Source organism: Jaculus jaculus, chromosome 14, assembly GCF_020740685.1.
Source record: "Jaculus jaculus isolate mJacJac1 chromosome 14, mJacJac1.mat.Y.cur, whole genome shotgun sequence".
NCBI lineage: Eukaryota > Metazoa > Chordata > Mammalia > Rodentia > Dipodidae > Jaculus > Jaculus jaculus.
Window position 1 is genome coordinate 22,002,595 of NC_059115.1, and position 14,771 is coordinate 22,017,365.

Below are 14,771 nucleotides of genomic sequence, written 5' to 3' on the forward strand. Positions count from 1 at the left end.
TCAGGAGATTGGGCCTGTTGATATCCCCCCTCACACACACCTAGAAGGACGGGCACATGCAAGGCCATCAGACCCGCAACCTGAGATCTCAGGCACTCTGTACCATCTGTATGCAGTACTGCACGAGATCTTGGGGCCTCAGAGGGAGACAGGGTTGAGGGATACAGATCTAGGGGCAGCGCACCCCATCTAAGCAGCCATGGGGAAGTCGTCACCCATGCTGAGACGAGGCTGCTCAGTGGCGTGGCTGCTTCGGGGGCTCCATGCTTTCGGGAAGCCCTCACCCTGAGGCTGAGGGAAGAACCCTCCAGAGCAGGGAGCTCCTCTAAATTCCTTGGCAGGGGTCATCATCCATGCTGGGGTGAGTCTTCTCGGTTGTATAGGCTACTTTGGGCGGGGGAGGTCTCCGTGCTCTGTAAGTGGGCCCTGACCCTGCTCTGTAATAATCCCAGTAAACTCATTGGTTCACTAAAACTGACATTGGTGCAGACGTGCGCCATCCTGCCCAGCTTTTTAAGGGAAATGATACCCCAGTTTGCAAGCAGATGCCCAGAAAACACTTGTCCCAAGGCCACACTGCCTGGGGCTCAAATGCATGGCCCCCCTCTTCCTTGTTGCCTTCTGAAACCTGCAGCGCCCTGCATAGCTAGCCCTCTGGTCGGTGGCACACAGCCCCATGGCCCAATTTTCCAGGTCAGTCCTGGTTTCATAACCTTTCATTCTCCCAGTCACTGGTATGTCCCAGAAACGGACACGTGGGTGGCGCCACACACCCCAGGAGTGGCCCAGAAGCTGTGTTAGGCTCCATGGCCCAGTTTTTCATTGGGAGAATAAAGCTTGATTCTCGTGGGGGAGGTAGGGGTAATGCTGAAACCTTTTCCTGAATGTTCCATCAAAAGAAATTTATCAGGATAAGAAAAAAAAAAAAAAAAACTCAACTGTTAGAGCTATAATAAATTGCTGTGTGCCTTGGGCAAATAACCGACCCTCTCTGAAGGTGTAAAGTTCTAGCTTCCAGCTCTGTTCAAGTGTATGTGGACACATTTGTGCACACATGTATGTGTGTGTGTCACTCTTCATGTTATTTTATTTATTATTATTTGTTTAGTTTTACTTTTATATGATGAAGGAGGTCATGAGCCCTATATTTTTAGTTTTTTAAAATTTTTTAAATATTTTACTTATTTGATTATCAGAGAGGGAGATAGAGGGGATAGGCACGTCAGGGCCTCCTGCCATGGCAAATGAACTCCAGATGCACCACCTTGTACACCTGGCTTACGTGAATACTGGGAAACCAAACCTGGATCCTTTGGTTTTGCAGGCAAGCACTTTAACTGATAAGCCATCTCCCCAGCCCCTATTTTTATTTTTTAAATATTGCATTTTTCACTATTTATGAGAGAGACAGAGAGAAAGAGAATGGGCATACCAGGGCCTCTAGCCACTGCATATGAACCAGGCATGGTGCACAAGCCTTTAATCCCAGCACTTGGAAGGCAGAGGTAAGAGAATCACCGTGAGTTAGAGACCACTCTGAGACTACATAGTGACATAGTGAATTCCAGGTCAGCCTGAGCTAGAGACCCTACAAGTAAGAGAGGGAGAGAGAGAGAGAGAATGTGTGCACCAGGGCCTTTAGCCACTGCAAACAAACTCCAGATGAACACACCATCTGTGTTTTTTTTTTCTTTATTTTTTTGTGTGCATCTGGCTTATGTGGGTACTGGGGAATTGAACCTGAGTACTATGGCTTTGTAGGCAAGTGCCTTAACCACTAAGCAATCTCTCCAGCCCTTATTTTATTTTCTTTTACAATTTTTATTTATTTGAGAAAGAGAGAGGATACACCAAGGTCTCTAGCCACTGCAAAAGAACTTCAGATACATGCACAACCTTGTGCATCTGGTTTTATGTGGGTCCTGGGGAATTGAACCTGGGTCCTTTAGCTTTGCAGGCAAGTGCCTTGACTGCTAACCCATCTCTCCAGCCCTTATTTTTTATCCTTATTTATGTATTTGTGTGTGTGTGTGTGTGTATGTGTGTGCGTGTGTGTGTGTGTGTGTGTGTGTGTGTGTGTGTGTGTAAGAGCTCCTGTTGTTGCAAACCAATCACAGACATATATGGCACTTTTGACCTGGCTTTCCATGAGTATTGGGGAATATAGCCTGGGCCAGCCAGCTTTGCAAGCAATATCTTTACCACTGAACCATCTTCCCAGCCCCTCCACCTTATTTTTTTTTAAGACAAGGTCTCTCCCTGAACTTGGATCTCACCAATTCAGCTAGACCAGCTAGACAGCAAGCCCTTGTCTCTACCTCCCCAGTGCTGGGTTAGAGGTGTGTGCTGCTACCGCTGGCATTTTATGTGGGTGTTGAGGATCCAAACTCAGGTCCTCATGCTTGTGTGGTAAGCACTCCACCCATGGAGTCACGCACGGCCCTAGCCCAGGTTCTTTGGTTTGTTTGTTTTCCGAGGTAGGGTCTCACTCTAGCCCAGGCTAACCTGGAATTCACTCTGTAGTCTCAGGCTGACCTTGAACTCACAGTCATCCTCCTGATGGGATTAAAGGTGTGTACCACCACACCTGGTGACTTTCTCTTTTCTTTCTTTCTTTCTTATTTTGGCTTTTTGAGGTAGAGTCTTGCTCTACTCTAGGCTCACCTGGAATTCGCTATGTCATCTCAGGATGGCCTTGAACTCATAGCAATCCCTCTGCCTCCCAAGTGCTGGGATTAAAGGCGTGCGCCACCACACTGGGCTCGCTTTCATTTTTGGAGGCATGGTCTCACTCTAGAATTCACTCTGTAGCTCAGGCTGGCCGTGGACTTTCAGTGACTGTCCTGCTTCGGCCTTCCAGGAATGCTGCGTGACAGCCTCACGGGTGCAAATCTTGCACATGCCTCCCCTCTTCTCCTTTCTGAGGCAACTGCTCAGTCTCCCATGCCTGTTACTTTGTAGCAAGTGACAGACATTTGCCTTCATTGCTGGAAGAAGTCTGAAAGGTCCTTATTCAGACCCCAATCATTCCCACTTTCCACGTGACTCTGATGCTGGCAAGGGGCTTGTGTGAGGGCCACGCGAGAGCCAGGCTTGCATCTCACCACGAGGCTAAGAGCTCTTCTTTTCATCTGGTCCTTATTTACTCATTTACTTTTCAAGGTGGAGTCTCCCTGTAGTCCGTGCTGACCTGCAATGCACTATGTAGTCTCAGGCTAGTCTCAAACTCATGAAGCCCAGCTCTCTGCACCTATTCTAGGGAGGAAACTGAGGGGGCTCTGAGAATCTCAGGGGACTTTAAGTGATTTTTCCCACTATAAAAAGTATTCCTGGGGCTGGAGAGATGGCTTAGTGGTTAAGCGCTTGCCTGTGAAGCCTAAGGACCCCGGTTCGAGGCTCGGTTCCCCAGGTCCCACGTTAGCCAGATGCACAAGGGGGCACACGCGTCTGGAGTTCGTTTGCAGTGGCTGGAAGCCCTGGCGCGCCCATTCTCTCTCTCTCCCTCTATCTGTCTTTCTCTCTGTGTCTGTCGCTCTCAAAAAAAAAAAAAAAAAAAGTATTCCTAAGAAGAAGTGACAGAGGAGTGCTCAGCACTGAAATATCTAGATCACATCTTCCAAGGCTCAGGGTCCATTGCAAAAGAGGTGGTGGAAAGAATGTAAGAGCCAAAGGAAGGGTGGGACTCCTTACAACATGCTCCCCCCAGACACAAAATGGCCTCACAGTTCCTGGCACTACCTACACAAGACCATCATAATAGGAGGAAAAGATCATGATATCAAAGTAAAAGAGAGACTGATTGAGAGGGGGAGGGGCATAATGAAGAGTGGAGTTTCAAAGAGGGAGGATGGAGGGAATTAACATGGGTTATTGTCTACAATTATGAAAGTTGTCAATAAAAAAATCAAAATAAATAAATAAATAAAAAATATTCCTAGTTGCCAGGCATGGTGGCACACACCTTTAATCCTAGCACTCAGGAGGCAGAGGTAGGAGGATCACTGTGAGTTCAAGGCCCACCCTGAGTCTACGCAGTGAATTCCAGGTCAGCCTGGGCAAGAGTGAAACCCTACCTTGATAAACAAAAAACAAACAAACAAACAAACAAAAAATCCTGGAGCCAGGTGTGGTGGCACATGCCTTTAATTCCAGTACTTGGTCAGGAGGCAAAGGTAGGTGGATTGCCATGAGTTTGAGGCCACCCTGAGACTATATAATGGATTCCAGGTTAGCCTGGGCTAGAGAGTGAGAACCTACCACGACAAAAAAGTAAAAGCATTATCGGGCTGGAGAGATGGCTTAGCAGTAAAGGCACTTGCCTATGAAGTCTAAGGACCTAGGTTTAATTCCCCAGTACCTACATAAGCCAGATGCACAAGGTGGCACATGCATCTGGAGTTTGCAGTGGCTGGAGGCTTTGGCATGCCCATTCTCTCTAGATCTTTCTCTCTGTGTCTCAAATAAATAAATGAATAAAAATATTTTAAAAAGGCAGTGTGTGGTGGCGCACACCTTTAGTCCCAGCACTTGGGAGGCAGAGGTAGGAGGATCACTATAAATTCAAGGCCACCCTGACACTACAAAATGAATTCCAGGTCAGCCTGGGCTAGAGGGAGACCCTACATTGAAAACTCCAAAATAAATAAACGAATAAATAAATAAAATTTAAAAAGCCTGGTGTGATGGCTCACGCCTTTGATTCCAGGACTCGGGAGGCAGTAGAGGGATTGTCGTGAGTTTGAGGCCACCCTGAGACTACATAGTGAATTCCAGGTCAGCCTGAGCTAGAGTGAGACCCCCCACCTCCAAAAAAACCAAATAAATAAATAAAACAGTATTCCTAAAAGCCAAAAGTTTGCTCTGGTAATTTAGTGAGATCCTGCCTCAACATGTAGAAAGAGGGCTGGAGGCGTGGCTCAACAGTAGAGCTCTTGCCTAGAATCTGTGGCTCACTGGTAGAGTTACCTCAGGACCTTTGCACAAGCCGTTCCTTCTGCCTGAGACATTTTTGCCCCTGCCTGCCCATCCTCTTTTGCTCTCCTCCTTTGCTCTTTAGACCCTTGCAAGTAACCCCTAACAGTGGGTGCCAGTGGGGAGGGGTGGCCGAGGGAGGCACGTACCTGCTGCAGCTCCTCATAAGTGATAAACAGGAAGTTCTCTCGGCCTCGCATTCGGATCCAGCCCTTAATGTGATCGAACCAGGAGCCGAACTGCACTGCGGGTGGGAGGGCGGGTGAGCCGGGGTCCCGCACAACCTGCCCCTCTCTTGTCCAGCTGTCCAGTCCGCCCTTAGCCCTTCGCTCAGATTCCCTTGCAAAGTCAGGGTCTCGGGGCCTTTGACTAGCAGGTGCCTGAGTTGTGCCTGCTTTCACTTTTTTTTGTTTTGTTTGCTTTTTTTTTTGGATTTTTCAAGGTAGAGTTTCACTTTAGCGCGGGCTGACCTGGAATTCACTCTGTACTCTCAGGGTGGCCTTGAACTCATGGCGATCCTCCTACCTTTGCCTCCCGAGTGCTGGGATTAAAGGCGTGCGCCACCACACCTATCAGTTTCTTTGTTTTTTGAGGTAGGGTCTTGCTCTAGCCCAGGCTGACCTGGAATTCACTATGTAGTCTGAGGGTGGCCTTGAACTCTCGGTGATCCTCCTACCTCTGCCTCCTGAGAGCTGGGTTAAAGGCGTGCGCCACCACGCACGCTCGCCTTCTTTCACTTTTTGGCTCTCCCTGTCTGTTTCTTCCCATCTGTCTCTCCTCATCTCCATCTCTCCCTATCTCTGTCTCTCCCTGTCTCTGTCTCCCTCACATCTATCTCTCCCCATCTCCATCTCTCTTGGGCTCTCTTCCTGTCTGTCTGTCTGTCTCCCACTCTGTCTCCCACTGTCTCCATCCCTGCCCTCACCTTCTCCTTTGAGGAAGTTCTGAAGGAACTGGTCTGGTGTGCCTGGGTCCTTCAGTTGTCCTGCAATCTTAGAATAATGATAGAGAGAGACCACGACGTCGCGGGGGTTCCGGCTCAGGTAGATTACCTGTGTGTGGACAGTGGGAGGAAGACACGTCAGCCGCAGGCAGGACCCCCGCCCCTCAGGCTGCCCCTGCTCTCACCCCGCAGTAAGAAGCAGGAAGCACTCAGGGTAGAGTTCTCAGAGAATTTTCCAGCTAACAATGGCTCCACAGCTCAGCTCAGCTCCTCCTCTAACCACAAACACTTTTCTGAGGGCTTTTCTGAGCCAGGTGGAGGACAGTTTGGCTTCTGGGAGTAAAAGTCAGGGCTGGGGAGATGGCTCGGCAGTTAAAGATGCTTGCTTGCAAATCCTGATAGCACCCATGTAATGCCAAATGCACAAAGAGGCACATGTGTCTGGAGTTTGTTTGCAGGGGCAAGAGGTCCTGTTGCATCTGCACCGTCCTCTCTCCTTGACTCTCTCTTTCTCTTTCTAAATCTTGCTGGGCATGGCAGTGTACGCCTTTAATCTCAGCACTCAGGAGGCAGAGGTAGGAGGATCGCTGTGTGTTCAGCCAGAACTACATAGTGAATTCCAGGTCAGCCTGGGCAAGAGTGAGACCTTACCTCGGAAAATAAAATAAATAAATAAAAATAAAAATTTTGGGCAGGAAGAGGCACAAAAGTGAGGCAAATGCAAGGTCACCCATGCCCACTAGGTGGCACAAAGATCTGCAGTTGATTTTAGTAGCTGAGGCATTGGCTGGCCAATTCTCTCACTCTCTCTCTCTCTAAAAAATAAAATAAAATAAAATAAAAATTTTGGGCTGGAGATATGGCTTAGCAGTTAAGGCTCTTGACTGCAAAGCCCAGGGATCCAGGTTCAATTCCCCAGTACCCACATAACCAAGATGCACAAGGTGACGCATCTAGAGTTTGTTTGAAGTGGCTAGATATCCTGGCGTACCAGGTCTCTATAATAAATAAATAAATAAACCAGGCATGGTGGCGCACGCCTTTAATCCTCGCACTGGGGAGGCAGAGATAGGAGAATTGCCATGAGTTCAAGGCCACCCTGAGAATACAGAGTGAATTCCAGGTCAGCCTGGGTTACAGTGAGACCCTATCTTGAAAAACCGAAAAACCAAATAATAATAATAATAATAATAATAATAATAATAATAATAATAATAAATAAAACATTTTTAAAAATCTAGCTGGGCATGGTGGCACACCTTTAATTCCAGCATTTGGGAGGCACAGGTAGGAGGATCGCCAGAAGTTTGAGGCCACCCTGAGACTCCATAGTGAATTCCAGGTCATTCTGGGCTAGAGTGAGACCTTGCCTTGAAAACACAAACAAACAAACAAAAAATATATAGAGAGAGATTGCTCAGTGGCTGGAGGCCCTGGCACACCCATTCTCTCCCTCTGTCTTTCTTTCTCTCTCAAATAAATAAATAAACAAAATATATTTCTTAAAAATCGAAGGAAGGCCTGGAACTTCAGATGAAGAAGGTGAAGATGCCACATGGCTCTTGCCTCCTTGTTCCACAATGGAAGCCACAGCCTGTGTTTCCACCTGTGCCTGAGCTTCTGCCCTCCATGTGGTTAGACGCCTAGGGTCTTCTTATAGGCTGGCAGCCCTTCCCCCTCCTCCAGTGCATCAGTAACCATCTCTCAGGCTGAAGCTCACAGCTCTTGTCCAGAGCCCGGCTCCAGATGGCTTGCTTGCTGGGCCTCAAAGAGCCTGACTGCCTCCTTGGCGATATACCACCCTTATAACAGGGGCTCCTGGAGGCCTGAGCGGGTCTCTCTAATCTCTGAGCCCATCCCCAGAAGGCTCTGGAAGAATCTGAGGGAACTGCCAGGTGTGTGTGGGTAGGTGTGAGTGCTGAGAAAGAAACCTGAGACATCAGAAGGACCTCAACGAAGCTTCAGACACTGTGGGTGTCTTCCTGAGCCCTGTCCAGTCTCACACCTCTCATGGCTGCTTTGCTCAGCGGTGTGGCCTGTCCAAAGTTCAGGCCCAAAAGCCTCCTATTTGGCGAGAATCTGCAGACCTGGGATATGGGTCTGGAGCTAGTGGGTACCTGGGAGCCAAACGGAACCAGGGACCTTGTGCTGTTGTCACGTGGCTGGGTGGCCCTGTCTGTAAGGAGCAGTGAGATCCCTGATCACCGAGTTCTAGCTGGGCTTCTCCAGCTGGCAACACTCCACGCTGGTGTTACAGGACTCCCCTGGGAGAGGCCAGCTGGGAGCTCCTGCAAGCTCTCCTGGACTTTCTGCCCTGGTGCCACCTCTGTTCTCAGCGTTCATTCGTGTCCTGCACCATATCTTTTTGTTGTTGTTGTTGTTTGACATTTTTCTCCCAGAGCTGAGTACCAAACCCAGGGCCTTTCGCTTGCTAGGCAAGAGCTCACCCACTGAACTAAATCTCCAACCCCCTGCACCATATTTTCTTTTCTTTTTTTTTTTTGGTTGTTTTATGAGGTAGTATCTCATTGTGGTCCAGGCTGGCCTGGAATTAGCTATGTAGTCTCAGGGTGGCCTTGAACTCTCGGCGATCCTCCTACCTCTGCCTCCCGAGTGCTGGGATTAAAGGTGTGCGCCACCACGCCCAGCCCATATCTTGAATATATGGCTGGGGCATGGTGACTCACATCCCCATACTTGGGTCGGGGTGAAGCAGGAGGATTGTCATGGGTTTGAGGCTAGCCTGGGCTACATAGTGAGTTCAAGGCCAGATTAGACTACATATCAAAAACTTGCCTCAAAAAAAAAAAAAATCAGAGCTGGAGAGTTGGTTTAGCAGTTAAGGTATTTGTCTACAAAGCCAAAGGACCAAGGTTCGAGTCCCCAGAACCCATGTAAACCCAGATGCACAAGGTGGCGCATGTGTCTGGGGTTCATTTGCATTAGCTAGAGGCCCTGCTCCACTTATTCTTTGCATGTGTGTCTGCCATCTCTCTCTCTCAAATAAATAAATAAATAAATAACTTGTGGGTTGGAGAGATGGTTTAGCAATTAAGGCACTTGCCTGTGAAGCCTGAGGACTCATGTTTGACTCTCCAGATCCCACATAAGCCAGATGTATGCAGTGACATCAGCACGCAAGGTCACACATGCACAGAAGGGGACGTATGCATCTGGAGTTGACTTCAATGGCTAGAGGCCCTAGCATGCCAATTCTCACTCTTGCTCCCTCACATTAAAAAAAAAAACTCAGCTGGGTGTGGTGGAGCACACACTTTTAATCCCTGCACTCTGGAGGCATAAGTAGGAAGATCACTGAGTTCAAGGCCAGCTGGAGACTACATAGTAAATTCCAGGTCAGCCAGGGCTAAAGTGATACCTTACCTTGAAAAACCAAAAAATAAAATAAAATAAACCCTCAAAATACACATCAAGCTCAGTCCCCTCACTTCCCTCCACGGCCACATCCAGCCTCCATGGTCATCTCCCTGCACAGAGGGGAGATGGGGCTCTTTGGCCTCCTTACTTCTGCCAGGGCTTCACAGTCAGTTCCCAACCTTGCCGCCAGAGGACGCCAGGGAGCTTGGATTGGCTCTTGTCCCTCTGGTAAAGGCAGCCCTGCACATGCTGGCTGCTGCTGTCTCCTGATTTCTTGCTCACACCCTCCCCCTGGCTGACAATTTCCAGCCACATGGACCTCCACTGGTCCACAGACACACCCGACTCACCCCAGGGCCTTTGCATCTCTGTCCAAGTCATTCTTACAGTGCCTTCTCACTGGGGCCTCCCCTGGAACACTTTGGGTTTTGTTTTTGCATGTGTATGGAATGTGTTTTATTTTTACACGTGGGTGGTGTGGTGTGCACATGAGTGTGTGTGGAGGCCAGAGGTCAATGTGGAGTGTCTTTCTCAATCCTTAATCTTTTAAAAAATATTTGTATTTTACTTATTTAAGAGAAAGAGGTAGAGAATGGGCATGCCAGGGCCTATAGCCACTGCAAATGAACTCCAGATACATGCACCGTCTGGCTTTATGTGGGTATTGGGGACTTGGGCCCAGGTCCTTAGGCTTTTCAGGCAGGCACCTGAACCATCTCTCCAGCCCCTTATTCTTTTAAAAATATTTATTTATGAGAGAGCGAGGGAGAGAGAGAGAAAACAAAAACAAAACCAGGTGCACCAGGGCCTCTTGCTGCTACAAACAAATTCCAGATGCATGCGCCACTTGGTGCGCCTGGCTTTATGTGGGTCCTGAGGAATCAAACCCAGGTCATTAGGCTTTGCAAGCAAGCACCCTTAACCATTCAGTATTTAAATAAATTAAATATATAATTAATTAATTAATATTTTCTTTTTCTTTTCCTTTTTTTTCCTTTTTTCTTTTCTTTTTTTTTTTTTTTTTTGAGGTCAGGTCTCACTCTAGCTCAGGCTGACCTGGAATTCACTAGGAAGTCTCAGGGTGGCCTCAAACTCATGCCAATCCTCCTACCTCTGCCTCCCGCATGCTGGGATTAAAGGTGTGCGCCAACACGCCTGGCTATATTTAATTTTTATTTATCTATTTGCAAGCAGAGAGATATAAGAGAGAGCCAGGGCCTCCAGCCATTGCAATCAAACTCCACATGCACATGCCACTGTGCATCTGGCTTTACATAGGTACTGGGGAACCGAACCTGGGCCCTTAGGCACTTCAGGGCAGTGCCTTAACCACTGAGAAATCTCTTCAATCCTGTCATATATACTTTTTGAAATATTTTATTTCTTTCTCTATTTGTTTATTTGAAAGCAGAGAGAGATAGAGAGAAGAGAGGCAGACAGAGAGAATGAGAATGGGCACAACAGAGCCTTCAGCCACTGCAGATGAACTCCAGATGCATGTGCCACCTTGTGCATCTGGTTTATATGGGTATTGGGAATTGAACCTGGGTCCTTAGGCTTCGGCAGGCAAGCACCTTAATCTCTAAGCCATCTTTCCAGCCATTGTTATATATTTTTATTTATTTATTTTTTATTTTAGAAAGAGATGGAGAGGGAGAGAGAATTGGTGCACCAGGGTCTCAGCCACTGCCCTCGAACTCCAGATGCTTGTGCCACCTAGTGGTCATGTGTGAACTTGCACTTGCCTCACCTTGTGCATCTGGTTTATGTGGGATCTGGAGAGTCGAACCTGGGTCCTTAGGCTTTGCAGGCAAGTGCCTTAACTGCTAATCCATCTCTCCAGCCCCCTGTTATATATATATATATGGACCCATTTAAATATATATTTTTTGAGATGGATCTCAGCCCAGACTGGCCTCCTACTTGCTATATACATCTGAGGATGACCTTGAATTCTTGATTCTTCAGCCCCCACCTCAGTGCTAGGATTGTGGGTGTGTGTGCCACCAGGCCCAGTTTATACAGGCTCAGTTTAAGTGGTGGTGGGGATCAAACCCAGAGCCTCAGGCATCCTAGGCAAGTACTCTACTAGCTAAACTATATCCTTATCCTTATCTCTCTCTGATTTTTCGAGGTCTTGCCCTCACACCCATACCTTGGCCTTGGAGTTGAAGAAAGCCTTGGTGAAGATATGAATGGGGAGATGGGAGCTCATGAGACGTGGGCTGGACTGGTCCGGGAGGCTGAAGGCACCCATGATGGTCTCACACCAGGGCGCACGCTCCCAGATGGGCACTGAACGGATCCAGGAGGGGTCCCCATCTCTCAAAATTAAGCTGAGGATCTCAATCATCCAATTGGTACCTGTGGAGGGAAATCAAGCATGTTAGTTGGGGGTGGAGGGGGAGGTGGAGGGGAGAGGACAACAACCTATTAGTTTTTTTTTTGTTTTTGTTTTTTTCCGAGGTAAGATCTCGCTCCAGCCCAGACTGATATGGAATTCACTATGTAGTCTCAGGTGGCCTCAAACTCATGGTAATTTTCCTACCTCTGCCTCCCAAGTGCTGGGATTAAAGGCGTGCGCCACCACACCCGGCCCACAACCTATTAGTAACAGCAGCGTCTACCAGAAAATGCGATGAGCAATTCCTTGAAGAAGGTAGGGCAAGGAGCCTCCGCCCAGAGCAGGAGACAGACTACCAGAGCGGGATGGCTCACTGAGGCCTGTCACCCCGCTGTGCAGGGCCACCACAACTGCAAGGTCCTCGCAAAAGATAAAAACCAGAGCTGGGAAGATGGGTCAGCGCTTAAAGTCCTTCAATTACAAAGCCTGTTGACTAAGATTCAATTTTCCATTCAAAATGGCTCAAGTCCTCACTTGCAGTAGCAAGAGACCCTGGCAATGCAAATGCGCTCAAATTAAATAACTTTAAAACAACAAACAAAGAACAGAATAAAAGAAACTCATGGGAGTTTTTAAAGCTGGGAGATGACATGCCTCCAGCCCCTCACTGTGGATTCTAGACGGGAGCTCTACCTTTGAGCCATGCCCCCAGCCCTCACTGTGGATTCTAGGCAGGAGCTCTACCTTTGAGCCATGCCCCCAGCCCTCACTGTGGATTCTAGACAGGAGCTCTACCTCTGAGCCAGGCCCCCAGCCCTCACTGTGGATTCTAGACAGGAGCTCTGCCTCTGAGCCACGCCCCCAGCCCTCACTGTTAATTCCAGGTAATCACTCCTCTGCTGAATTTAGCCCTAGGGTCTCTCTCTGTAGTTCAGGTTAGCTTTGAATTTGCCATCCTTCTGCTTCAGCCTTCCCCAGGCCAGGGCTTCAGGCTTGCTCCACACAGCCCTTTGTATCTGAACACAGGTTTCAGGACCGAACCCGTCGCATTCCAGGAGATCATGTCTATGAGATGAAAGAGGACAATGGTGGGCATCCTCCTAGGTCACCTCTCCCGTTCCCTGTGGTTCAGTGCTCGACGACCAGCAGAGGGCGCCAGAGGAACACCGAATCAGCACAACGTGCTCTGCTCTGTCCCAACCTGCAGAGGACACAAGAGATCTTCCACCCAGGACACTTCAGGCTCACGCCCTCTCTAGTGAAGTCAAATGTGGGGAGATGGGGAACAGGAAAGGGCTACCCCCAATGTACAGTTGACTTGGGGTTCAGTTATCCTCAAGGGATATGCTTCCAGGACTGGCTGCTCTTTCACACTCTTGAGTTCATTTCATCAGTTTGAAGCCCTGGTTGCTGGAGAACTTGTGTCTTTTTGTATAAGCCGCGCGTAGTGGCACACGCCTTTAATCCCAGCACTCAGGAGGCAGAGGTAGGAGGATCGCTGGGAGTTCGAGGCCACCCTGAGACTACATAGTGAATTCCAGGTCAGCCTGGGCTAGAGTGAGACTCTACCTCGGGGTGGTGGGGGGGAATACAGACAAAGGAGGCTGAAGAGATGGCTTAGCGGTTAAGGTGCTTGCCTGTGAAGGCTAAGGACCCAGGCTCCATTCCCCACTACCCACAAAGGCAGATGTACTTGGTGGCACATGTGTCTGGAGTTTGTTTGCAGTGGCTGGAAGCCCTGGTGCATTCAATCTCATTCTCTCTCAAATAAATAATTAAAATAAAAATATTTTTTAACAAATTTAAAAATACATGTAACGGTCCGGATGTGGTAGCACACGCCTTTAATCGCAGGCTGGAGGATTGCTATGAGTTTGAGGCCAGTCTGAGACTACATAGTGAATTCCAGGTCAGCCTGGCTTGGAGGGAGACCCTACCTCGGAAAAAAAAATACTCATAATGGAGCTTGAGAGATGCCTCAGTGGGTAAGGTACTTGCCTGTAAAGCCTAATGACCAGGGTTTGATTCCCCAGCACCCATGTAAAGCCAGATGCACAGTGACGTATGCATTTAAGTTTGTTTGCAGTGGCTAGAGGCCCTAGTGCACACACTCTCTTGTCTCTGTCTACTTGCAAATAAATAAATAAAATTTAAAAACTAAATATACATAATGCAAAACTCACCATTCTAACCACTAATCACCCCCATCCATCCCCAGAGCCTCTCATTTTTCTCTAAGGGAAACTCTGAGCACAATAAAGAAAGAACTCCCACTTCCCACCTCCCAGAGCCCCTGGTACCAAGCTCCCTGCCACGTTTCTCTAGCAATTTATTTTTATTTATTGATTGATTTTTCAGGGTAAGTTCTTTTTTTTTTTTTTAAGGCAAATCCAACATACTGCCTTTCTTTTTAAAAAGTTTTTATTTTATTTATTGATTAATTTATGAGAGAGGGAGAGAGGCAGATAGATAGAAAGTGAGGGAATGGGAGCGCCAGGGCCTCTAGCCACTGCAAACAAACTCCAGACGCATGAGCCACTTTGTGCATCTGGCTTTCCATGGGTAGTGGGGAATTGAACGTGGGCCAATGGATGTGTCTGGAGTTTGTTTGCTGTGGTAAGAAGACCTGGCAAGTCCATCTCTCATCTCTCTTAAAGAAAAATATTTTTCTAAAAATGTGTGACTCGCCACTCCTGGCTCAGCTTTCCTTCCACAAAAACATAATGAGCCTTAATCATACCCTAAGTGGTACTCTAGGCTCAGCAAACACATCAGTGAATTCGAGGCTACCCTTAGACCACATAGCGAATTCTAAGTCAGCCTGAGCTAGACTGAGACCCTACTTTGAGAAAAACAGCAACACCACCAACAACAACAACAAAAATAGACAAGGGGGAACCGGGAAATGGCTTAGCGGTTACAGCCTTTGACTCTGAAGCCAAAGGACCCAGGTTCGAATCCCCAGGATGCATGCAAGCTCGATGCACAAGGGGGCGCTTGTGTGGGCTAGAGCACCTGGTGTGCCCATTCCCTGCATTTGTCCCTTTCTCTTCTCTGCCTGTCTCTTGCCAGGCATGGTGGCATATGCCTTTTAATCCCAGCACTCAAGAGGCAGCGGTAGGAGGATCACCGTGA

At 48.2% G+C, this 14,771-nt stretch overlaps 1 protein-coding gene across 1 annotated transcript in view; it reads right to left on the bottom strand.

The window, feature by feature from the left end:
• Sult2b1 (sulfotransferase family 2B member 1) overlaps positions 1 to 14,771 on the bottom strand; it is a 48,082-nt gene that overhangs the window by 4,064 nt on the left and 29,247 nt on the right. The window contains exons 3-5 of the mRNA XM_004672305.2: positions 11,448 to 11,656; positions 5,897 to 6,023; positions 5,121 to 5,215 (exon numbers count right to left, since the gene is read on the bottom strand). Of these exons, the coding sequence (XP_004672362.1) occupies positions 5,121 to 5,215; positions 5,897 to 6,023; positions 11,448 to 11,656 (431 nt within the window). The remainder of the gene's footprint in view (positions 1 to 5,120; positions 5,216 to 5,896; positions 6,024 to 11,447; positions 11,657 to 14,771) is intronic.